At 43.9% G+C, this 26,060-nt stretch overlaps 1 protein-coding gene across 2 annotated transcripts in view; it reads right to left on the bottom strand.

Moving 5' to 3' along the window:
• Positions 1 to 7,889: 7,889 nt before the first annotated feature.
• CDK5RAP2 (CDK5 regulatory subunit associated protein 2) overlaps positions 7,890 to 26,060 on the bottom strand; it is a 69,498-nt gene continuing 51,327 nt past the window's right edge. For both annotated transcript variants that reach the window (XM_053962098.1, XM_053962099.1), the window contains 12 exons: positions 25,604 to 25,788; positions 24,350 to 24,475; positions 20,626 to 20,742; positions 20,171 to 20,360; positions 19,841 to 19,962; positions 18,196 to 18,444; positions 17,132 to 17,221; positions 16,773 to 17,032; positions 14,386 to 14,532; positions 12,356 to 12,494; positions 9,401 to 9,447; positions 7,890 to 8,527 (listed from right to left, as the gene is read on the bottom strand). In XM_053962098.1, coding sequence (XP_053818073.1) covers positions 8,468 to 8,527; positions 9,401 to 9,447; positions 12,356 to 12,494; positions 14,386 to 14,532; positions 16,773 to 17,032; positions 17,132 to 17,221; positions 18,196 to 18,444; positions 19,841 to 19,962; positions 20,171 to 20,360; positions 20,626 to 20,742; positions 24,350 to 24,475; positions 25,604 to 25,788 — 1,732 coding nt within the window. In that variant the 3' untranslated portion in view covers positions 7,890 to 8,467. The remainder of the gene's footprint in view (positions 8,528 to 9,400; positions 9,448 to 12,355; positions 12,495 to 14,385; positions 14,533 to 16,772; positions 17,033 to 17,131; positions 17,222 to 18,195; positions 18,445 to 19,840; positions 19,963 to 20,170; positions 20,361 to 20,625; positions 20,743 to 24,349; positions 24,476 to 25,603; positions 25,789 to 26,060) is intronic.

Genomic DNA, 26,060 nt, shown 5'->3' with positions numbered 1-26,060 from the left:
GGGATGGGATGGGATGGGATGGGATGGGATGGGATGGGAGGGAACCGGCCCTGTGCTTTCCCACTAAACCCTTCTGGCTCCACGTGGCGTCCCTGGCTCTGGGAAAATACCATATTTCTTCATGCTGAGCCAAGAGGAGACTGTAAAGGGTGAGATGTGGCCTGGAGGAAGTTAAAATTTAAATTTTTCCACTTTTCTGAGCACTAATACCGTGATCACACTGTCTAAATAATGTCCATGCTCTGGCTGCTGTATTACCTGTCCTATGCATGATTTACTGCTGTAATAAATTAGCCCCTAAGCCAAAGAATCAAAAATAATTGGCTTTATATCTTGGTCCCCATTTTATCCTGTTCCTTTTTCCTTTCCACCTGTCCTCTCTCTCCCTCTTACTCATTCTCTGACATTTTTTTCCCTTTTCAATTCCTTCTCAGGGGCCACTTTCTGATTCTTTTCCATTGCTCATGGTCAGACGTGGTTTCTTGTCCTGTTTTCTCCTGCAGATGTTCCAAGCTGTGGCCAGGGGAGCAGCGTGGCCCGTGCTGGCTGTGTCCCACCCTGGGGGGCTGCAGGAGGAGCCCCTGCCCGGGTAGAGGGTGCCCCAGCAGAGGTTGGTAAGGACACCACTGTCACAGCTGGACTTTAAATGGACTTTAAAGTGAGCCACACTTTAAAGAGTGTGATTGCTCTGAAATACTCAGTGGCCTCCAAGCATGAAATGCTGCAGGGCAGAGCGCTGGGGGGGTTGATGGGCTGGGAATCTTCTGCATGCGTTTTGGTTTGTGTTTTTTTTGGTTTTGTTTTTGTTTTGTTTTTGGTTTTGTTTTTGTTTTCTTTTTTTTTCTTTTTGTGTCTGTGTTTCTGCTTTATGTCTAACATGACACTTAGCAGCCCGCACCCTCACCTGCGGTGTCCCCACCTCCCACCGTGTCCCCAAGCCATCTGCTTCCAGCCGAGCAGGCACCCCGCCCCGCCAGGAGCAGGTGAAGGGGCGAGTGGAGGCGTGGTGGATTAACAAGGGCACACCTGGCAAAAAGCTTGGGTGAGTGGTGGCCTTTGGAGTTTGACCCGAAATGTTTGGCCCCGTGCCGCGTTCCAAAAGCTGTCGCAGCACAAGGCACGGGAACAGGAGTGGCTGAGGCAGGATTTGTTTGTCTCTAGGAGCAGGAAGGGTCCGTGTTTGTGTGCCTAGCGTGTGTGTGTGTCTGTGAGGACAGCAGGAGGGAGGGACAGGGTGATCCTCCTCCTCTGAGCAGAGATGTTCCACCTGAGCTCCACTGCTGCAGGGGGGTGGTGACGCTGCCTGGGGGCTCACACACAATCCCAGAATGATTTGGGGTGGAAGGGATCTTAAAGCCCATCTCATTCCACCCCCTGCCGTGGCAGGGACACCTTCCATTCGCCCAGCACCCCAAGCCCCATCCAGCCAGGCCCTGGATGCTGCAGCACCATCATTGCTGTCCCACCCAGCAGCTCTGAGCCCAGTTACTCCCCAGCAGAGCTTACATGGGAACAACTTGACTGCTCTGAGCAACCCCAGCGAGAAAAGCTTGAAAAAGTGGAGGCTGTTTTTTCATTTTCCTTTAAATAAATGGGCATTTTCTGGTTTTTTTTCGTTGTTTTTTTTTTTTTTTTTTTTTTTTGGTTTTTGTTTTTTTGGTGTTTTTGTTTTTGTTTTTTTTGAGCTGTTAATGTTCATTTTGCGTGTGGGCACGATGCCGTTCCTGTTTCTGAATGCGCACAGTGGAGTGCAAAAATCAAGATTGCATCTCATGCATAATGCATGGCCCAGCAACCCGCTCAACAAATTACCCAAGTAGATTCCTCCGACAGGGCTGGGGGGAAGGAGGGGAAAAATATATTTGTAACAAGTATCTTTCTAAAGAAATGACAAGATAAACACATAAAAAATAGGCATGCAGAGATTTTTCTCCAGGGGGTCAATTCAGAAATTAAAGATAAGGATGATGTGGCTGGAGAGTGTGGAGCAGCAGGTTGGGGATGGGGCAGGGGCAGCTGCAGGTCCTGGAGCTCCTGGAGAACAGGGGAGAGCCCAAAGCTACCTGTGGAGGTCTCTGAGGGCTTGATTTTGTGTTGGGAACTTATTAGAGGAGTGACTTCCCATGGAGAGAGGGAGGAAAAGAGATTATTTAGTTTATTTATTGCTTTCAGTGTGCTGGGTTTGCAGGGATGTGTTGTAGCTCTGTGCTGCTGGGTGACACTGGATTTCGTGCCACTTCTCTGGAAACAGCCATAAAAATACAGATTTTGTGTGGGGGAGGTCATTTTAGGTGAGGAGGGGGACAGGAAGATGGGAACAATTCACCAAAACCTTTCTTGTTTCTCTGGTGTCACCAACCAAGGAGCAGCCTTGGCTTCCCCCTTGCTGCTTTGCAAGACAAGGATGAGGCCTCTGCTCCCTGCAAGAGGAGTTTTCTGCAAAAAGTGCCCAGGTAAGGGACCACATTCCTTCCCTGTGCCCCTGCTAAGGCTGGATCATTCCCTGCAGGACAGGGAGCACCCACTGCCCCTTCCCAGAGCACTTCCCTCAGGAGCCAGCGCTGTGGTGAGCCCTGGGAGCTGAGCTGTGGGTCCAGGGTCAGACTTTGTGGTGGAGGAAAATGGCATTTCAGGAGCAGACGGGGTTTGGTTTGCTTTTCCTTCCCCCTGGAGGGTGAGGGGTCCATCCCCACGGGCTGTCCAGGCACATGGGGGGTTGGTGGATGGGGCACCCTCGGGAGTCTGCTCCTCTGCAAGCCAAACCTGTTCAGGCCTGAGGCCAAACTTGTAGAAAAGGGTCAGAGGAAGGAATTTGCCTCCAGGGATGTAGAGAGGCAGCTCCAAAACTTCAGCAAGCACTAAACTGCTCATCATTTCCCTCTGACAGTAATGCCCAGGGCTCCAGGATCACTGTGATCCATGCTGGGCACAACTTGAGACCGGGCTTGGTTGGGGATTTTTTTTCCCTAATTTCAGTAATAACTCAGGCTCCAAATCTCATCTAATTCATGTCGCTCACACTAATGAGCCCAGCCCGATCCGGCAGGGATGTTTGGGTTTATTTCAGCTTCCTGCAGGCAGGAGCTGGGCAGGAGCTGGGCAGGAGCAGGGCAGGAGCTGGGCAGGAGCTGGGCAGGAGCCCAAGCCCAGCTGGGCTTAGCTCTGCCGGGTCCTGCAGCATCCCTGGAGCAGCGAGCACAGCCTGGCCAGCACAGCCTGCTGGGGCCAGCACAGCCTGGCCAGCACAGCCTGCTGGGGCCAGCACATCCTGATGGGGCTAGCACAGCCTGCTGGGGCCAGCACAGCCAGGCCAGCACAGCCTGCTGGGGCTAGCACAGCCTGGCCAGCACAGCCTGGCCAGCACAGCCAGGCCAGCACAGCCAGGCCAGCACAGCCTGCTCTTGCCATCTAGCTGCACAACTACCTGTAAGAATCCTTAAAATCAGAAGGTTTTGGGCAAGTTGCAAAAGGCAGGCCTCAGAGACAGCAGAGCTGAGATTAGAGCTAAGCAGTAGCCATAAGATTTGTCAGCAGAAAAATTATACAAGAAGTAGAAAGTAAGGACAAATACAACAATGGTCAGTGTATTAACACATGGCTAGAATAACTTCCTAAGCTACAGAAAAGTGTATCTAGCGAGATATTAGGAAGTTCTAAGGTTAATAATGGAGCTCTGTGCATTGTATCTTAAGGCTCACAAGCAGGTATTGTATTGGAAATAAGCGAGCATTGTTTTAACCAAAGGAACGTGTGCTTATAGTGGTTGGACAGAACTACTGTCAGTATGCTTTTGCTTTGTGTGATTGGGCAAAAAGCTTTTAAAGTGAGTTGTAACATAGAGTTCTTTGTCTGCTGCCTGGGATGTGAGCTGCTGGCATCTGCCCATTGTCACAGCCATGTAAAGAGCTGGAAAATGAACAGCTGGAGACGCGCTCCTCAGCAGTCCTGTCCTGGGATTTGTACAAAGATACCACCCAGTGAGGCTGAGCTCCACTCCGAGGAGCCAAGGACCAGGCAGGCAGGGAAGGGGGGTAAGCCAGCAATGTATGGAGGGGCTCTGTGCTATTCAAGTAGGTTTTTCCGAGTTGGTACAGCCGTGAGGATGCCCTGCTGTGTGGCATCCTCAGTGTGACATGGCTGTGCTTGGCTGTTCCCAGCATCCAGAGGCCAAAAACCCTCTGCCAGCAGCAGAAGCCAGTGCTGGAGGTGCAAATCCCCCTGCACAGCCACTGAGAGTGGCTCCTGGGGTTTAACACCAGGAGCAGCTTGGGCTCATGGGCACTGGAGTGGTTGGATGTCACCCACAGCACAGAGCTGACCTCCCTGCAGGTTCCTGCTCTGCCCCAGTCCCTGCCCTGCCTGTGCTGGGAACCCTCTGTGCTCCGAGGAGGGACCACAGGGGACCAGGGTCAGGTTTGGGCTCCTTGTACCTCGGGAATTTGGTACCAAAAGAGCTGCAAGAGTGCTGCCACTTCCTTTTTTATATTTCTCTTCCCACATTGTCATTTAATTTGGGAGTGATGACAGGATTTGCTTTTTTGTTAGTTCAGGAGTGTTTAAAATAAACCCAAAATGTTCAGAGGGCACCTTTGGCTCTTTGGGCCAGGCTGGAAGGGGAAAAGTTCACCCAAATTGCTCCGTGGTTCCATATGGAGGGTGGGGAGGGCTCTGCCCTCTCCCCAAGTCTCCCTGTGATCCCACAGCAGCCCCAGGCAGCCCACCCCTCAAACCCCAGCAGACAGCACCCTGCAAAGCCTCCCAATGAATGGGCAGCTTTGATGGAGATTAAAATACCTCAAGATCTGCTGTGGTTTTGTTTTTAAAAACACCTGAATGCATTTGCATTGATTTATTTTTAATACAGCAGCGACCTGTGAGCTTTGGGTATTATTTGTGTTTGTTCCCTTTGGCAGAGGTGGGTGTTCAGTGGTGGACACAGGCCCTGCTTTGCCCTCAGGGCAGTAAGTGTTGCCTCTTCCCAGTGCTGCTGCACACATTGCAGGGGGCCTAGAGAGTTGGGAAAACCCCTGTCTTTTTTTAATTTCCCCCCCTCTTTCTTTTTTTCCTTAATCTCAACTGGCCCTCAGCATCCTCTCTGAGAAAGGCCTCAGCCTGTGAGCCTGGGGACTGAGCAGGAGGTTCAAGGTCACAGGCAGTGACAGCCTCCCCTCTCCCAGCAGAGTGCTCCTCCCTGAACCACTCTCTCAGCAATGTTTCCATTCACCTTGCCCACAGAATGAAAGCACAGGCAGCAACTCACTAAGCAAATGAGCCCCTCCTGTAATTCCATTTGCTTATGCTGCTTATTTTTCTCCTGCATAATTATTTTTAAAGGAAAATTTAATTTTGTTTAATGGGAACAAAGTTTAACACTTGGTAAGCTTTGTCTTCCACAGCCACCATCTGGTGAGCTTTTTCTCCTGGATTTTTCTTTCTAATTATTTTTAAACCAGCCCAGTAAATTGTGTGTGGTTAAGAAGCACTTCTCATCAAGATGAAATACTTTGATCTTGTAGGATCATCTGTTTTTAAAGAGGTAATGATATCCTGCATCTTGTCTTTAACCAATCTCAGTGGTGAGACCTGCCCAGGTGTGAACTGGGTGCAGCAATTAGAGCCTAGCAAAAAAAAAAGGGGTCAGGAGAAGATCTCTGAGAGGGACCATTAAGAAGTAAGTGGCAAATCATCTCAGGAAAGGGAAACATTTAACCTGGTTATTTATTTATTTTGAAGTGCAGATGGTGTGGGGGGAATAAAAGGCTGCAAGAAGACCAAGAGTCAGGGGAATGCTATATATAGCTGTACAGCTGTTTCCTTCAGGTGTGATAACTCAGAAACGCAGGATGATTAATTTTGAAAGTTGAAATGTATAGCGGATTCTGATTACATCTGAGTGTCTATAATTTAGCTACTTAGTAAAATTAACTTGACGTTTTTAGTGAGCTGTGAGGACAATAATGTGTGAAGAGACTGAAGAACAAGTTTGACTGCACGCTCTTCCCTTACCTCCCCCCGTTTTCCCCAGTTCACGGGGTTTATTTTTAACTTTTCCCGTTTTTCCTGAATCCAGAGGAATGGGGCTGGCTCCCCCTGCTGGCTCCGGGCTGAGCCTCTTCCCGGGATGTGACACCGGGAATTCATTCCCAAAAACTCAGGGAGGGACACAGGCTGGGCTCTGCAGAGCACAGAGCACCTTCCAGAATTAATTCCCAAAAACTCAGGGACACGGGCTCTGCATGCACAGAGCACCTTCCAGAATTAATTCCCAAAAACTCAGATACGTGGGCTCTGCATGCACAGAGCACCTCCCAGAACATGACACCTCTAAATGGTCTCAGATCCCCTTTTCTTAATCTACAAATAAAGTGGGGCCCTTTCTGCCATGCTGTACTTTCATAGATTAAGGAATAAGCAGTCTCAAAGGTTTCTCTCAGATATAACTTCGTGTTCTGCATTCATTTACAAGTACTGTTACTCTTCCATGGTTACTCTTACAGGTACACAGTGAGAACTTGCAGTTTGAGCCATCTTTCTCCCTGCCATTCTAGATTGTTGTCTACAGAAATTTTAACACTGAGATAAAAGTCAGAATCTTCTCAGAGTCTCAGGAAATGAAATACAGGGGGAAAAAAAAGGGGAGCAGCAGACACAAATAGCCCTGCAGTTATCAGAAGCACGGGATACTCATAAATCCTGCAGATGACACTGCAGCCCAGAGACAGGAAAGTCAGTTGTGGTTGTAGGCCTGTGAAAGACTGGGTATCAGTCCACTCCCCTGCCAGTTCCAACTCACAAGCTGGCACTGAAAAGGTACTGATGTGGGAGCTGTCACAGAGGAGTCATGGGCTTACTACTGAGCAACTGGACAATCAAAAAAAAACCCAGCCAGGAAGGCTGTGGGACCCCCACTAAATCCATTTGTGTACTTCAGAGAAGGCCTGGGCTGGGAAATCAAACAGCAGGGACCATGGCAAGAGGCACTCTGGAAGTGCAAGGCTTTAGGGTGGCTTTCTCCAAAAAAATCCCCATGCACAGGGGCTGTGGGGAAGGAAGGGATGGGAGAGACCATCCCCAGTGCAGATAATCTGTGACATCTCCTGTGAGGAAGGGCTGGGAGCTGCTCGGCCTGGACAAGAGGAGGTTCTGGGGTGATGGAATCGTGGCCTTTTTAGAACCAGAGGGGAGCAAAGAGAAAAGAGGGGACAGAGACTCTTTACAAGGGCCTCAAGTGACAGGACAAAGGGGAATAGCTTTAAACTGAGAGACAGGAGGTTTACACTGGATATGAGGAAACATTTCTTCCCCGTGAGGGTGGGGAGGCCCTGGAAGCTGTGGAAGGGTCCCAGGCCAGGCTGGGCAGGGCTGGGAGCACCCTGGGGCAGAGGAAGGTGTCCCTGCCATGGCAGGGGTGGGATGGGATGGGATTTCAGGTCCTTTCTCCCCATGTGCAGGGAACAGCCCCAGCTCAGGGGTGGGTGAAGTTCCAGCTCTCCCCACCCTCAGGGCACAAACTCAGAGTTTTGTGGCAGCCCATTACAAAATGGCAAAATCCAAGGGCCAGTATAACCCCAGTCCTGTATTAGGATCTCCCAGTGCTTGGATGCCAAGGGCAAATTTCCTTGTGCAATGGGGATGTCATCAGCTTGAGGGGAAAAAAACATCGTGTGCTGTGCACGATCAGTTCAATAAAGTCATGCTTGCCCCACACACTCTGCTTTTGTAACCAAAAATCACTTCAAATTATGGTCTGGTTAATGTTAAACTGAACTATTTTCCCAGTTCACTTTGTGTCACTCAGGAAATAAATGATCTGATGTGGCTGCTTTGGTCAGTAATGCCTGAAGTCTGAGGTTTTAAACAAAATAACACAAACACATTTGTGATTATTTTTCATTTTAATTGTCTGATTCTAAGTAACATTTTCAGACACACCATCAGTCTAAGTACCTAACACAATGCCCAGCATCAGGCAGCTTCCAGAAGAACCTTCCAGAGATGGTTAAAATGCTTTAAAATATTTAACATTTTTCACATTGCTACAAAACAATGACAACTGGCAAAGTATTTTTTTTAACCTACATTCTTTTAGCAGGAGAGAAACAATGGAAGGTGGATCACATTCTTGATTCTTTCAGGACCTGTTTGACTACAACAACAAATAGTTTTACAACATGGCAAGTACAAATATAAAATTTCTAATGTGCCAACTTTAAAAAAATCTGGATTTTTCCTCAATACCTGCAGTACCTTATTTCTGTAATAAATATTAAAAACCATCTTTACATTACAGAAAATGTTAAATAAGTTATTTACCAAAAGGTGTCATTTTTTGTCCTTTTCTTTTTTTTGGTCAAAGGCTGATTCCATTAAAATAGCTGAACAAACATTTTTTACATCAATAAATATTAAGGCAGCACAAAGCAAACAACACTCACAAAATCAGTCTCTGTTAGCAGAACTTTCTCCTTCAGAGAATCTTTTTTTTGCTAGTGTAGGAAGGTGATTTTTGATTCTCAGCTGGTGGAACCTGGTTAGAAAAGCAGTAATTATTATTATTGTACAGTACTTCAATGCCCACAATCTGTCCCTGCCCCATCCTGCTGCACAAGGATGTGCAAAGAGGAGCTCCTGTGTTCATCAGATCTTCAAATTAAAGTGATAAGACTTCTGTAAGCAGAAAGATTGTTTTATGTCATCACTTCCCAGCTCAGGTAGGGCTGAGAACAGCACAGCAGCTGCAGAGGGAAATGTTGATGCTGATGGGGAGGAGGGAGAAGGGATGCATGGAAAAGGTTAGAGGAAAACCTAAGGAGGGGCTGGGAATTGTACAGTTATTCAGAGTGAGAAGGGAAGGGTGGGGTTTCAGAGTCAAGGAATGGATTGAATCCTTCAGGGAGTAAAGTCTGAAAAAGAGAAATCAAATCTGAGCAGGGATTACTGAAACACTCCCAGGGATTGAACACCCTGCACCAGCAGAGAGCTGCTGCCAAAAGCTGCCCCTGTTGGGTGAGTGGTTAAAAAATAAAAGCACACCAGTGACTGACACAGGCTCCAGCTTTTAACAAGGGTGTCTTGTGCAGCAGGCAGGTTATCAGGCTGTGATCTCCTGGAAATGAACTGCTGGAAGATGATGACAGACATGAATATTAATCTAGGGAAAGCATCAGGAAGGAGAGGGTTTAGGTGTTTATGTGGTCAGTCATAAAACTCTTAATTCAGCCATCAAACACAGCTATTTATCACAGGCTATTTATCACACTAAACTGCTGTCACCCAGGCTTGATTAGGTAGCAAACCTAAAGCAAATCAGACTAATTCTGCAAAATACTCCTGACACAGCACCGTGTATTTCTGACTAGCAGAGACCAAGGAATTCAATACAAGCAAAGATTTTACTTACTTCCAGGTTCCCTCTAGCCTTCTTCAAGACATCATGTGTTAAAACCACTGGAAAGAAAGAGGAGATTAAAAAGACTAGTGCAAGTCTTTCTAAATTCCCCGTATTTGTCTTATGAGCAAACGTGAAATGATGTCTGAGCAGGAGGATTCCCTGAGGACTGCAGCTCCAGAGCAGTGCCAGCCCTGGAATGTCATTCCCTGCTGCTGGCCTGTGTTCCACAATCTGCTTTTCAAACCTAAGCATCCTGGAAGTGGTTTTGAAGTTTTTCTGCCACCTGAAACAGGCAAAGCTCAGCACTGCATGTACCACCCAGATCTGCACAGCCCCTGTCACGCTCATCCCTCCATCCAAGTCACACAGAAGATTTTCTGTTCCTTTTAAGGGGAGATGGTGCACGGTTTAACTCCAGTTTGATCCTTTAAGTATGCTGCTTGGCCTGGGGAGGGCAGATAGGAGGGGGAGAAGAGGACAGATGGCAAAAGGAGTCAGTTCAAGGACAAAGCAACCTCTCTGTGCCATGGGGAAATCAAAAACCAGTGGCCTGCCCTGAAGGGTTCCAGTTTTCTCCATTCACTCAGCCCAGTCTGTCTCTGTGGGGCCAGCAGAAGACCTCTGAGTGGAGGAGGGGGTGTTTCCAAACACAAGTGGTATTTAGAAATGTCAGGTTAAATATGTGAGTCTCTAATCTGTGTCAGTTCTGTAACTGTTGAAATGCACCACTCACAATCACCAATTTGATATTCCGGTCTCAAAAATAAACAATTTAGCCATAATAAAGATTTTTCATTACAACAATAAGAAGCCAACAACTCCAAGGGTAGAGCTGTCACGAGATAATTACACCCCTGGCAGATTACTGCAATTTGGCACTGCATTGTTCCATGCTCAGAGGTTCAGATGAGGTTTATAAGCAATGAGCTCTCTCGCCAGAGAGATCACACAGAAGACTCTGAGCCACAAGAATGTTCCAGTCTCTGCCTCTAAATATATTTAGGAATGTTCAGCTACATAACAGAGGGAACCTGAATATCCTCACTGGAGCAGGCAGGTAACAGGATGTGTGCAGAATGAAGGCAGGCAAGGTCACCCACTGCAGTGCTTTTCCCTTCTCGCTAGCAAAAGGAGAAGGGAAGAAATCTCAAAACTGAGGGAAGCAACCTAATAAAATCCAGCAGCTTCAGGTGGTTCACCAGTTTTGCTGTAGGCTTGGCCAGGAATTTGTGTACAGATGCAAATTAGAAACATTTCTGATATTGCTCTTTTAAGACAAAGGCAACTCGGCATCCATAATTCCCATAATCAGTGAAACTTGGAGAAAATCACATCCAGGTTTTTTTGTGTGGCAGAGTGTTCACTGCTCCGAAGAGCTCCGCTAGTAAACTCATTTCACCTGGCAAACTAGATTTTTCTAAATCAAAACTCTTAATTTGGAAGCTGTGCCACTGCTGGCACAGCTGCTGCTCTCCAAGCAGAGATTTGCTTTACAGAGATTTCACAAAATGCAGGTTTCAGTTTCTCAGCACCTCGCTCAGAGGAGGCTGAATGCCCTGAAGAAAAGTGAGCAAATTTAGGGCAACAGGCACTGTTTGCTTTAGGGAAGTGTGGGTGGGTGAGGTGGTTCAGGGATAACATTTTGGCTATAAGGGTAAAATCAGTTGATTTATACCCAGCCTAGCTCTGAAATGACCCAGTGTGTCTGAGGTGACGTTGGAACTGGACAAACCAGACCAGTCAATCTATCCCAGGGATATTATTTGGAAAGACATAATAGAATTGCTTTGATTTTTACATGATGACCCCAAACTGAGCTATTTGGCTCTACAACCTGAACAAAACATTATTTATGATTTAACAGAAGTAATTGGTACACATATAATATTGCAATTTTGAAAGAAGTGACCAAACACCAGCCCATAAATGCTTGAAACAACAAAAATCTGCAGGCAGAAGATATATGGGCCTTAGATATAAAAATTATAGGCTATGGAGCAAAATAACATTCATCACTCTACATTCCATTTAACTGACTTGAGTAACATATAACATTACAGATATTTCTATAACTTTGTATGGTGTGGAAAATTTTCCAGTCTAGATTAATTACTGATAACACAAGTGCCACTCCAGCAAGGATTAATGAGCCATTCAGTCCCACCACTTCAGAGGAGGCAAGAATGGATTTTTTTTAATTTTATTTTTTTACAGAAGAAAATGAACTCCTCCTCCCACAGTACACATACTGCTGTAGCAGGAAGGTAGAGGAGAGTTCATTCAGATCTCTTCTAGTGAGTGATTAAAGTCTAAAGCAGCAGAGATGCATCTCTTCAAACAGACACCTGGCTTTACACAGCTACAATACTCCCTATGTCCCACTTGTTTTCCTGTTTCCAGATCATTTTCTAGTCATGGGCCACTAAGGGTAAAATATCGTTCCACAGCATGCCCTAATTTTTCTTAAAAAAAAACTACTCAGAGCAAGCTTTTGTTTCCCTTATTCTGAGCTTCTGCACTTCTCAGTCTGGTGCAGAGCACTGACAGAGCTCCTTGCAGGGCAGTACCTCAGAAAATGTAAAAGCCTAATTCCACATTTATTAAGACTGAGGCAAAATCACAATTTTGACAATGTCAAAAACTCTGGCTGAGAATGTTTACAGCAAACAGAAACTTTGCCTCTGTCCAGAGCTGTTGTAAAATAGAAACAGGAGGACGCAAAATGGAATAACCCAAGTAGGAATTAGTGGCAGCTGCATGGATTGATACATCATCAGTGGTTTGTGTAAAACCATGAACAGCTTCCCATGATATTCTCTACACTTCTGTACTGGAGTGAGGCTCCATCAGCTCAGCACAGCGTGAGCCTGTTTGTCACAGCTGGGGCATGAAGGAACACCAGTTTTAAAGGTAGCCACAGCCTACAGAAAGAGAATCAGAATCATGATTAAAGCACACACTCACACTGGTCAATGATGACTTTCTCCATGTTTTCCTTCAGCTGGTTTGTGGAGTGCAGGCGTTTCACTGTGCTGTGCAACTTCTTCTCTTGCTCAGACAGTTTCTTACGTAACCTTAATATTTCTGCTTTCATTCCTTCATCCTAAATTGAGAGAAGAATGTCAGATATTAAACTACTGGCTAAAAGTACTTCCTACATTGGGAATTGCTCAATATTCTCGGACAAGTATCCTCAAGCTTCCTTGGAGTACCAATAACTCAAAGGAGGGAAGGACCACCACTGAGTCCTGTCCTTCCTCCTTCACATCCCCCATGACATGAGATTCTGTGATACAGCTACAATTCTTAGCTGGAATTTAGTGCAAGTAATTTAGTGCAAGTCTATTAGACTGGTGCCTGTTTTTGTTCTAAAGTAGAAAAGATAAGGAAGGCCAGTGCCAAGGGATCAGTGCCCTGGCTGCCAGGTTCAGAATTCCAGCCTCCTCCTCGTGTTCTGCTAATGGCTGATGCTGCCTCTATCACAGGGCTAAAAGGCACTGGGACAGTTTAATTGCAAAATTATTTGACAGCATCATTATTAAGGTTCAGTTTTCACCACCAATCCCAACAAAGCTCTGGTCAGTGACTTGTAAAACAGGACTGTGAGAAGCCCTGGCACATCTGCCAGTGTCACTGATTTGGGTCCTTGTGCAGATTTAAGCTTGGACTTTTTTTTTCTCGTTGTGCCACTTGTTAAGTAATAAAACTTCTGGAATTTGCCCCCACTGTTTATCTCTGTAGAAGAACTGATTACTCCCAACTCCTGTGGGGCTGCAGAGAAGACACTGAATACTCAGAGTATTTTAGAACCCAAACTTCAAGAGAGAGAGATTCTTTTATAATCTGCATTTAAAACATCAGGAACAATCTAATATCCTTAAGATCAGGGGGTGTTAGGTAAGAAACTCCAGAAAAAATTCTATTAGGCTTTAATCAGGAGCATCCTGTGAATTCAGACCCCCCCACACATTAAGATCAGCCTTGCAGAAGTGACTGATCCAGTCAAGGTTCAGATCAGTGACAGGAAAGCAGGAGATGCATCCTCCCCCACATCCTGAAAGCCCTGTGTGGGTGAGAGATGTTCAATCCCTGCAATCCAGGCCAGCATGGAGCTGTCTGCACGGATTACACACATGAGGACAAAAATGGAAGTACACACTCTTGCCAAGGCATCCCAAATCTGGAGCTGAAACATCACTGAATGTATCAGACAGCAAACTTCACTCCCACTGATTTTCTGATTTCATATATTTAAGGATGCTAAAAAATATCACCAAAAATGTTATGAAATTATATAGAAATGTTTGTTTTCCCAAAGTTTGAGGGTTTTTTCAGAAATATCCTGCTTCCCTTAATAAATACATACAAAAACCTCAGTGAAATCACTTCAGATTTATTTTAAAGCCAGGGTTTGAAACAGTTTCAATGCTGAGTGGTGGTATTCTGACAGCAGAGATATTTCATTCCTCATTTAGTTTACTTTTATGCATTTGCATAGTGCAATCCTTTTTAGTTAAAGTGTTATAAAACATGTCTTGGGGTTTTGTCACACTTTTACAAAAGCTTCTTCTTTTACCACTTTGGCATCAAGAACATAAAAGGAAATGTAGCTGAGATTACATCAAAGTTGCTGATGTTTCTCTTCTTACCAATACACACAGAATCAAATTGAATTTTGTTCAAGTAACAGGGAGCCCAAACCTTTTCTTGTTGAGGTGGGACATTTGCCACCTCCCTGGATTTCCTGAATCTCATGTAACAGGATTAGATATTCCATTTTTATTACAAAGTATGTTGTAAATGAACACCTGGCCATCCAACACCACCAGGACATACTCAGCCCTTCACTAAATCCATGTGTCTGGAGACTGGGGGCATGATTCTCCAAAGATTCTCCCAAATACACATCTGTAACTGCTGCATCTTCCTGGAGACATTCCCAAAGTCCAAAAATCCACCCCAAACCCCCAGCCAAAGACGAAGCCCAGCAGTACCTGAATGCCCTGAGCAGTACCATGAGCAGCTTTCAGGGGAAGAGAAACTCTCCAGAGAAGCTTCAGGGAACGTGCAGCCTCTTCCAAAATCTGCTGTACTGTGTGAGTGTTTGTGGAAAAGCCATGCAGGGATGCCTGTTCTGGTACCTGCATCACAGGATTAGAGACATTTTATATTTTATACTTAAACCATTATGAAAATGTAATCTTAATTAATGGGTTTAATCCAGCTGGTGTGATTTCATATTTAAGATAATGTACACAGCCATTGTGTGCCATAAAAACTAATCTGTTAGTTAACAAAGGCTGCTGAATTATGTATTATCTGAGAATTTCAGTGAGGGAGGGGATTTATCCTAATCAATAACCATGATTAACAATAGATTATATTTACTAGATTTGCTATGCCACATGGTAACACTTGGCAACTCTCTTCTTTCTTCATTTGCATTTGTCATGTTATTTGAAAGTCAATGATTACAGACATCAATTTAAGCATTATAGATGTTTCTTCCTTAGCAGACCCTTTAAACTGTTCCATTTAATGCTAAAATCACTATCAGGGTACACATAAAATGTTTTCCTCTGCTGACAGATGAGAAACCAAATGGAAGAAATCGCATAAATGTGAAATAAAGGAGGGAAAGAATGTGAGGGGAGCAAATGAATTACCAAAGCAATGGTGCTACAGAAGGGGGGAGGGTAATGAAAAAAAAAACATTTGTAGTTCCTGCCCCATGCAGGATACAATCTGAATATTTATTTAGCATTGTTATCAAACCAGAATCCTCCTGTCACATAAAATATCCCATTTACTAAGTAGTCTGAAACTTCAGTGATGTAAAGCTTGATAGGAAACCGCAAATTATGGAACTTACTGCTTTTATCTTTACACCAACAAAACAAGTTTAAAACTTAGAGAGATTACTTTTTCAGTCATTATCAGTATGTTAACTAGGTCATTGGGAAATATATGATACTTCAGAGAGTCTTAAGTGTCATTCAGGCATCATTTGACTGCGTGAGCACACATGTGATACCACAAAAAGAATTTCAGAATTGTTGCAGACTGCACCTTCAACAGCTTCACTAATTATAACTGCAAAAACAAGTAGCACGAATTTATCCCTGCAGTTAAGACCTTCTGTTTTCTGAAGAGCAGTAAGCATGGTTTTTACAGCATTTATATTATCATAAAATCATAGGGGTGAAAAGGACCTTCATTAGACACTTAGTTTCCTTTCCCTCTCCAAGGCAGGAACGTATTACATGAAATGTTTTGAACACTGGCATAATCTATCCTCAAAATTGCCTCCAGTCAGTGTCTCTGAGCACTCTCCATGCCAGTGGTTCATTATTTTTACCACTGGCTGCTGTTTTCCATGCCTGATCCAAGCCCTTCCTGCTGGGGTTTAAGTTTCTTAGTTCCTTATTAGATGCCACAGATGTGCACAGATTGTTCCTTCCCTTTAATTGAAGCTTGTAGGAAAATGAGTCTTTCCAAACCACCCCAAATATGCCATCATTAACTGTATCCAAAATTATTATTACATAAGAGAAAATTAGCAGAAGTAAACACTAACTAGTTCTCCTATTCTAGACAAAAAGGACTGAGGTTATTCAAGATAAAATAAACATTTTATTGGTGAAGCATGCCTAAGAGTGCAGCAAGAGCACCATGAGTGCTAACACTGTCAGAGAATGAAGAAAGGATGACACACTGAGTCCTAGAAGACAGTATTTGATCATTAATGAAATAATCAAGTTTTTGGACTAGCTTATGATATTGTTAAATGTTCAACTGATAACCAGGAAGTGGAAAAATACAAAAAGGCTTCCCTGAAATATAAATGTAACATGAAACAAGCCTCATCAGCACACATCAATCTTTAATGTACAGTTATAACCTGGTGTTACTAAAAGGCTGAATTCAACTAAGGGAAGAACTTTATCAGCTCTGTATCACATTTATTTTAATTGTCTCATATTTCCTGGGTTTATCTCAATCCTTTATTATATGAAAATCCTAATTATTTTTGTTCTTAGGTTACTTTTACACACCCTTGGTTTAAACCCTCTCTACAGTATTTTAGATTTTTGCCTGGGGTTTTCTGCTGCTGCTTTTGTTTGGCTTTTTTATCATTTCCAGCACTACAAACACCGATTTCCATAGCAAAACCAAGCAGTTTTACCTCATTTAAAGCCAAAACTGAAAGGGAGATTGCTCAAAGGCCTAGAATTAACTACCTCAGAATCACACTGAGTCCATCTAGACGATGACTGTGCCAAGCTTGAGGCACCCTCAGTTCTTCAGTCAATTCTTCCCTTGTCACCATTCTGCGCCTCTGGGTAAAATCCACCCACCTTTGGAGGATTTCAGTGCTCACCTTTACTCCAGGCTCCTGCAGCTTGGTGCCAGTGACCTCTCTGAGAGCAATCTCCATGTCTGCCAGCACCTGCTGCCCCTCTGAGATCTGTTTCCTCAGGGCATCGTAGTCCTCGATGAGGCCCAGGACGTGCCGGCCGTTCCTGTCCGCCCACATCCGATGGCCGGGCACCAGGCGCGGGGTGCACGTCCTGCTGGAGCCCGAGGTGCTGCTGCACAGGGAGGCACTGTCCACGTCACCCTTAGGGGCTGCCTCAGTACCTGGGATAGAAAAATCAGGTCGTTTTTTATCCCCATACAAAAAGAAAAAAAAAAAAAATTGATTTGCACTTGGCTGCTGTTAAACAGGGCTGGGTGTACCTGGTTTCTCGGCTGAAATGCAGTGCCCGTTCTGCTGCTTCTGCAGCTCACCAATGTTTCTCCTGGCAGCAGGGCAGTTGCAGAGATTTTCTACATATAAAAAGGGAGAAGGAAAGCTGTATTATTAGATTTAAAAAGCCCTCCCAGCTCTTCAGTTCTTTTATGCTGATGCTACACTTGGCCTCTGGAAGCAGGGAAAACCAGCTGATTTTTCTAGTGTCATGCCATGGATCTTCCAGTGTTTACCCACTTTTATACCTGAGCATCTATCCAAATTCTAGGTATCTCCCAAAATCAAACCACATTTAAAAAATCTAAAATACATCCCGATGAACATATTTTATTAACAAATAAAAGCTTCCCATTAACTCCACAAGAAGAAGGACACTTTTCTCAGCTGTACCAGACTAAAGATTGTCTCTATATTCCTCCTTCAGAACTTCCACATTCCCTAAGCACCTATGAGAAAAGCACATCTAAAAAACTCAGCTGCTGACATTCCAAGGAATCCTTCTGGTCCATGTGGCTTTATCTGGATGTATGGAAAGCTGTTACTGTGCAGAGCACTTTAAGGAGGAAGATTCTCGTGCCCTCTGTATCCCATGTACATCAATATTGGAACAATAACCTAACCCTGGCTGTAAACATTACACTTCCCTTTATTTGCTAAAACAGCATCACTTAACAGTGATTGAAATACAGGTTAAATATTCCTCAAGGGCAAAGAGGGGACAACTGATTTATCCAGAGCCCTTTTAGTGCACTTATTGATCATTCTTGAGTAATACACACTCACCCTTAGCAAACACTATAGAGCTCAGCAGTGAAAAAAGAACCCCCCCAGGTAAGCAAAATTTATGGCAATTTACTGCAGGCATCCTCCCATCCCAGAGACTCTGCAAATGCTTTGCTTGGGTGCAAAGGAAGCACCAGCTGCTCTAGGACAGTGCAGTGTGCACTTCACACTCTGCTCTAAGAGCAGAGGGATTTGAGGAGAGCTGCTGTTGTTTAAGGCTGTAAGAGGCACAGGTTCTGCTGTAGCCAAAGCACACAGAGCACAGTACCATCCAGTCCTGCACAGGGCTGAGAGCCTGGCTTCAACAGACACTTGATATTAACAGCTGACACTGGGCCCACTTCCTCTCTCTTCCCTTTGGAAAGCTGCTCTTCTAATTTTTCATGCAAAGACTTGTTGGTGTCTATGCTCCTCTCCAGCTGCACTCTCAGGCTCTGGATTTCAGCCAGCAGTTCTTGTAAATCGAGTGGATTTTTCTGATCTTTCTGGAATTCTTCTGAGGCATCACATCTGGGATCTGAGACAATTTCAAAAGAAACACTCAAACATCTCTAACAATTAAAATAACATTACCCACCAGAACACTCAGCAAGTAAGTTATAGCCAGTGCTATCCTCAATATTAAGAATTAACTACAAACAGCATTAAGATAATGGTTTGACAAAAAAAAGCATGTCTTAATTGCTTCTACCCTTAAAAGATTTAAGGGGTTGAAATTTTTTTTTACTTTGTCCATAAAAGCTACTATGTCTCATGCCAAAAGCTAAAAAATTAGATAAAAGGAGAATGAAGAGGATTTACAAAATGTGAAGTGCAGCAATGCACAGTCTGGGGAAAGGAAAAGGAATGGGGAACATCAGAGTGTGGAGGAGGGACGGAGTAGAGCTGGGAGTTTAATTTTATACACCCAAGGAAAAAGAAAACAGTGATCACCTGGCAACCAGAGGAACAAATCTGAACCTGAGAAAAGCAAGGGCTGTGTTTGCCTTCTCACAGAAAGAGATCAGTACACAAACAACTCCATGCATTCTTTCCTGCTGAAATCTGACTGTTCAGGGTGTTCTCCAGACACTGGGAAGGGGCTCAGCTGCATGAGGAGGGTGCTGCCCCTCCCTAATGACTTCAGGAGTTCTGCAAGGAGGATCCCTTCCACCCCTGAGCCAGCTCTGCCTCAAAGCCTCGTGCCTACAGGGCTCTTCTGCTGCAGCCAAGCAGCAAAACCAGTGGCTGCAGGGCATAACACTTGGAGCAGCAGGGAGAAAAAAATCAACTTTTAAGAACTTCCAGTGGGAAATTTGCTGGATGTGGTAAGGGCTTTTCAGCAATGAACAGCATCCCACTCTTTACCTCAGCACAGCAACAGCTACGTGGTGGCACAGCTTCCTTCCAAGGGGGAGGAAGAACTCTATAGTGAGCTATAGTCCTCCTCTCACCTTTACTGAGAGCAAAGTGGACATGAAATTATTAAACACCTAATTCAGAAAGTGGTGCCAACACTTCTGCCAGCCTCAGGGAGAAGCCTCTCCCCCCACCTTCAACCAAGAGAAAGAAGAAGCTACCTGGGTAAGCAGGACCTGCAAGGATGCAGCAGCAGGATTTTAGAAGACAAGTAAATATCTGAGATCCCCAGGAAACTCATCCAGCCTGAGCCACTAAGTCTTCAATTCTGGTTTTCAGCTTAGCTAAAAAGATAAAGGAAACTCGGGGGTGTCTAGTCAACATCTAACACATCTCAGGCTTGCAGTCACTCCGAGGAGGAAGCATGTGAGCAGCAGGTTGTCAGTTCTCTTTGCAGAGCAGACACAAGCAGAAGCAAAGGAACAGTGACCCAGCCCTCCTGGCCTTTAACAAGAACATGTTCAGAGGGAAGAGGTGCAAGGGCAAGGGGCACAGAGACAACTGTGCATTTATACCTGTCCCCTTCCTTCTTGCTTCTTCCAGCTTCTCATAAACCTTGATCTCAGTCCGCAGCGACTGCAGCAACTTCTCGTTCTCAGAGATCTGATGCTGCTTTACATTAACTTCTGTTTGTAACCTGTTAAGTCCCAATAAACAGCTGAGTTAAATTCTGATTTTTTTTTTCAAAATCTAAAATCCATTCCTCTTTCCCTCCATAATTCTTCCCTTACCTTTTGAATATATCCATGCCCCTCATTAATGTTAATGGCTGTGGCTAAACACATGCCTGTCACACTGACAACTTCTTCTCTGAATGAATGTTTAAACATGGACAGAATCAATACCTGTTCAGTTCATTGCGACTGCTGTAAATTTGACACGTCAGGTATCTGATTTCATCTTCCTTTTGGCAAATTTGTTTTTGCAACTTTTCGTTTTCTTTCTTCATGCATTCATGGTCCTCATGAAGATGCTCAATGATTGCATTCTTCTTAGAAAGAGATTCTCTTAACTTTTCATTTTCCTTTTGTTTATCTGAAACAAGAAGAAACACAAGGTATCTGCAATGCCCACAATGCACTAAGGCTATGATTTTTAACTAAATCAGCTTTTTCAGAGACTATCCAGCTGCTACTCCATTATTGCTAATCCCAGCTTGAATGCTTATGGTTGAGCATGGAATTTCAGGGGTGCAAAGAATGGTTAAGTCAATTTAATGAGTGGACTGTGAATATTTTATTGTTTTCTGATCTGGGATGAGTTGCAGGCCACTCCTGCAAAGAACAGTTTACATTTTTACCTCTAGATCCTTTTGCTAGCATTGCATTCAGAACTTGATTTTGCTTCCTCAGGAAATGTATTTCAGAAGTCAGGGAATTATGCTGCTCTGAGCCATGGATAAAAATGTTTGCAGAACCTATAAATATATACATAAAAGATGATTTATGAGTCATCTCTAGGTCATTAAAGATTAAACTTTCCAGACAAGAACAATTTTAAAAATTGCAGAAAAACATGCTATAAAAGCTATTTCTCCCCTATATATTTTGAAGGTTATCACTACAGGCTAAAAGGCAGCTAAGGTTAATGCCAAGTAATCCAAAGCCCTGTGCAGCACAAGTGCCTCTCATTGCTGGGCAACCATTACTAAAATTGCAGAATTATCCCTGGCAGTCTTTACCTATCAGCTAAAATCCCAACAGGACAAAATGTAGGAGGGTTTACCATGTATTTTAGTCTTGCTCTGCTCACACTCCATTGTATTTAGTGAGAGAACAATGGGATTCTACCAGCTAATCCACAGGGGTTAATGCAGGGAGGCTTGTAAATAGTCTGGTGAGAGATCTCTTACCACACAGGCAAGAGCATAAGGCTGGAGTCACTGCCTTGGCCTCAGATTACAAACTCAGAGCCCATTTATGATCACAGGGATGAAGATTTATCCCTCTTAAATCTGTGTTTCTAACATTTAGATAAATAAGCCAGTCCTGATCACCCTCAGCAGCCATGGGGAGGAACAGACCCCTCCAGAGCTCAGCTCACCCTGTGTCTCCTCTCCTCACACCTCTGAGGATGAGATCCCCTGTCCTCCAAGGGCTGGATTTCCCTCCAGTGCCTCCACGAGAAGCTCTGGGTAACTGGCACAAATTAAATGTCTGACTTTGACAAGCATAAGGGTGACGAATCCTGCTCTGAGGATCTCACTGCACTAGGCAAGTGAATCTGAGTGTTAACTCCTGTATCCAGCCAGTTAAACCCCAGCCCAGGCAATCCTCACTGCACTGCACTGGTGCTATAGTCATTGCCAGTGATGTGCACTGGTGCAGCACAGCCTGCACAGTGCCACATCCCACTCCCAAGGCGCTGCCTCCGAAACGCAACTCAAGCCATTGTTACTGTAACCCTTTGTAACCTTCTCATGGTCAGTAAAACACTTCAGGACCCACGGGAACCAAAAGCACTTTGCAGCTGATTGGTTATCCCAGTGTCTCCCACACTTTAAAGCCTGAGATAAGTACATGAATGTCAACTATTTGGTTAATAGAGAAATAACCAGCTGGCAAAAAAAAATTAGCTGAATGTATGAGGAGGATGCCTTTCAGCTCTGGCAGTTCAATTCAATTTGATGTGCTGCACTTCCTCTGAGTAATCTCATTTTATTGTAATCCCAATTGAAGCTTTTACCCACTACCTAACTGGGATGTAGTGTGCCATGATATGAACCTCTTGTCACTGCTGAAAGACTCAAAGGCTCTGGAAGCCTGGCACTAATGGCATTTTACTATCTATATGTTAAAGACTTGAGGCAGCTATGTGAACTCAAAAGGCTTTCTCCTTTCAGACTGTAACAAAGCAATCCAAGTCGAAGTGGCAAGGCTTCATGGTCTCATCTTGATTCTAATTTAATTTATTGCCCATCACCCAGCTTTATCCTATTTGAAAAGTTATGCTATTGCAGTGCTACTGAAAGGCTTTAGAATATAACTATTGGTTATCTTACATAATAAGGGATAATGTAGAGCCAGTGGTAATAGGGCCACAATCCCACAATTTGACCCACTATTGAGACTGCTACTTCTGTGCAGAGCCCTGCTGACATCAATTACTCTCTCCACAGAGGCAAAGGTCCATCTAACCAGAGGAAAGCAGAGCATCAGGGCCCACAATTGCAATACACTTGAGTTTTCGTTCTGTTTTGTGCTGAAAAAGTGAGTGCTAAGGAAGCATACCTTGAAGGTTTCAAAGGAAACACTGAAAGAAAGGCACTATTGAAAATCCCAGCAATGGGGAAGGAGATATTCACTCCCAGGGAAAGCAAAAAAAAGGCATTCAAAAGCTGAAAAGAAGACTGAGCAGAAACATCAGCTACTTGTGGGTTAAAAAAAGCAAACAAACCCCCTTTTAATGTTAACTGCTGTTAAGAACATTTGAAACCTAGGACACTCAAAATTAAATCTTTGATTTTATTTTGAAGCCTAACATTTGATACTATTGAAACAATTATTTTAGTTCTACTTGCACTGCAAGCCTCAGCTCTACAGGAATGATGGAGTCATTACCAGCATTTGAGTAATTTATAGGATACTGGAAGCCCAGAGGCATTTAAATACTTAAAGAATCTAAATATTAAAAATAACATGGCGAGAACAGTATGCAGATATGTGTATATACATCCATACAATATTTATCAGACAAGAATAAATCTATGCAATAACTTCTGTTGAACAAACAATTCAATATCATGAGTTTAGCAGGTTGCCATAAACAATTAAGTATGTAACAGCTTGGCCTTGTGTTTTAAAGGAAAACAAACTAAAGACATTCAGTTAAAAGCAAAAATGTTGAATGCAAGTCACAGAATGGTTTGGGTTGGAAGGGACCTTAAGGTTCAATTAGTTCCAATCCCCTGCCATGGGCAGGGACACCTCCCACTATCCCAAGTTGCTCCAAGCCCATCCAGCCTGGCCTTGGGCACTGCCAGGGATCCAGGGGCAGCCACAGCTGCTCTGGGCACCCTGTGCCAGAGCCTCCCCATCCTCACAGGGAACAATTCCTTCCTGATAGCCCATCATAACCTGCCCTCCTTCAGCTTAAGGCCATTCCCACACGCCCTTGGGAATCCTCTCAGCTTCACTGCAGGATTTCTTTTTACACCGAAAGTCAAAGAAAGCTCATCTATCAGGAAAAAGGAGCATCACAAGCAAGAGAGCATGTGCATATCTGATAGCATGGAAGAGATCTTTGATACAGAGAGAAACAAGAACTGAAAGAACACAGTGACAAAAAGGAGCTGCTCCAACAGGCAGCTGCTTTTTTCCTTTACTTTTCCAAATTTCTCCTGCACTCATTGGTAGATGTGCTAAGGCAACAAGAAGACAGATGGAAGGCATAAGACAGTTTATAAAGAAAATATACTTTCACTGCATTAATGGATGCCCTTGCCAGAATCTTTATGAAGCTGTAAAAGAGTTGGAAGTGTTTCAGTGTGGTTATTTCACGAGCACAGAATGCCTTTCCAGCAGTGTAAATACTTCACGAATGAAATGGATGCTTTTTAGCCACCTTTCCATCACTGTAAATTATCCCTGAAAGCAAACTGCCATGTGCAGGTTACCTCCATTTAAACAACAACAGAAATGGATCGTGGGGATGATGTAAAACATAATGAATCTAATGTCAATACCAGTGGAACTGAAGAAAAGGAAAGTATGTCTGTATTTATTACCTGCTCCCAGTCTGAGTAATATTGCATATTAATCAATTTTCCTATGGGGGAAAAGGTGGGAAGGAGAAAGAAGCAACATGTAGAAAAATACAGGGATGGGGTGCTTCAAAAACGTGTTCCAAAAGCATCTTTAGTGAAAGCTGGCTACTTGTGAAAAGTTTTACCTCAGAGCTTGGCTTTCAGAGATGCTGAACACCAGCAACAGAGAACAGTGGCTCCAAACCTTTCCATTGGCATTTGATCCCTCAGGCTCTCAGCACAAAAGATGGATTCAGTTTCTCATTAAATGAATTCTTACCTTGATCTAGTTCCTTGTCTGTTACTTGTCTCTCAAGCTGCTTCCTCAGTCTCTCATTAGTTTTTATGGAGTATTCTAAACGCTGTCTCAGGATTCTAATTTCTTGCAGATGCTCCATTAATAACTCTAAATAAAGCAAGAGACCACTTCTTATTTAGAGCAGATGATTGTATTCTTTTACACTGTGTACTCTTGTCAAATCTAGTGGGTGTTAATCCTAAGAGATGACACAGAGCTGTTAAAAATGGCAGATATTGAATATCTGACTCCACAACACTCTTCCTATACAGTGCTCAAACCATGCATTCAGTGACATCTCCTACTCTACATTCTAACTTAAACAATGGTCCAGAGTTTTAAAGCTCTTCAGATTTCTTCTTCCTACAAAATTGGAATAGATAACAATTTTATCTACTTAAAAATTCTCTGTACTGAGGAAAGAATCCAAAGGTCTGCAATGCAGCTCCACATTCTGGCTCGACACACCACCAGCATACATTTTTCCTTACAACAATAGGAAATAACTCGGAGAGAAATTTGACTTTGACTTACACAATGCACTCCACAGTAAAGAAATTTGTTGTATCAAGTTTCATTACTGTACCTTTTCCTTCTTGCTTTGCTATTCTACAATTTTTCTTCCACTGGCTGCAAGTTTCATCCTTCCTCTGGAGCCGATCTGTTCTACCTGTCAGCGTGTGATGTGTCAGTTTATCCATGTCACACACTCCTGGTTTACTCTGCAATATTTCTCCCTGAACAGGATGTGCCAGCTCAGCTATTAAATTTTCATTGCTGCCGATAAAGTACTGCAAGCATCACTTGTGTTCAGTGGAACTATCCAGGTCAAACATGACACCACTTATTAATTATGCAGCACTTAACAATTCTCAAGGAAACACAACACTGGCTTCTATAAAATTGGAAAATCTCTCCTTTTCCATATAATAATCTCTTGACAATTGTCTATTTTCACCTTATAACTTGTCTATTTAAAGAGTGTCTGGAGCAATGCAAAAGCTGGTAGCTTAAAACAACAAGGACACAAACTAACACACTTTATACTGCCTCAAAAAGGGTAATTCAGATGGTTGCCATCTCTGTGTGCCTCATCACTGAAACTGCAATGATTATGCAAGGAACTGGAAAGCTGAGGCAGACAAACATTCTTCATTATTTCTTAATTAGTTCCCTTGTGTGTTATTTATCAGCTTTTCCCACTATCCAGCAAATCTTCCATGGGAAAAACATTACCTGGAGGAAACTTGCTTGGCAGAAGTGGCAGTGTGCTGTGCTGGCCCTCCAGGTCATGCCTGTGCTCAGGTGAGCCAAGAGGAGACTTCTCTGACAAATCAAAGTCAGACGAGCTGTGAAGAGCAGATGGCACAGGAGACTCATCCTGCAGATGCTGGTACATGGTGGCATTCTTCTCATTATTCCTTTGGTGCCAAATAAAATGGTTTAAAATATAAAAGTTACTCAGCAACTTTGGAAAGTGAACACAGGATGCCAAATTTACTCCAATTTACAGGTAAATTTATGCAACAGGGCATGAAAAGCCACTGCACACCAGAGGCTGTATCAAGACTGAAATTCAGAGCTCACTGAAGTCAGCAGGAATAGTCACTGGCCCTCCAGCCTACTTTGTATTTTGCAGCACCAGGCAGTCACCTTTGTGTTCAGGGGACCTCAAGCTGCCTTGAACAGGGAG

The sequence above is a fragment of the Vidua chalybeata genome, chromosome 21, assembly GCF_026979565.1.
Source record: "Vidua chalybeata isolate OUT-0048 chromosome 21, bVidCha1 merged haplotype, whole genome shotgun sequence".
NCBI classification, from domain to species: Eukaryota; Metazoa; Chordata; class Aves; order Passeriformes; family Viduidae; genus Vidua; species Vidua chalybeata.
This window is presented reverse-complemented; position numbering and strand designations above follow the sequence as displayed.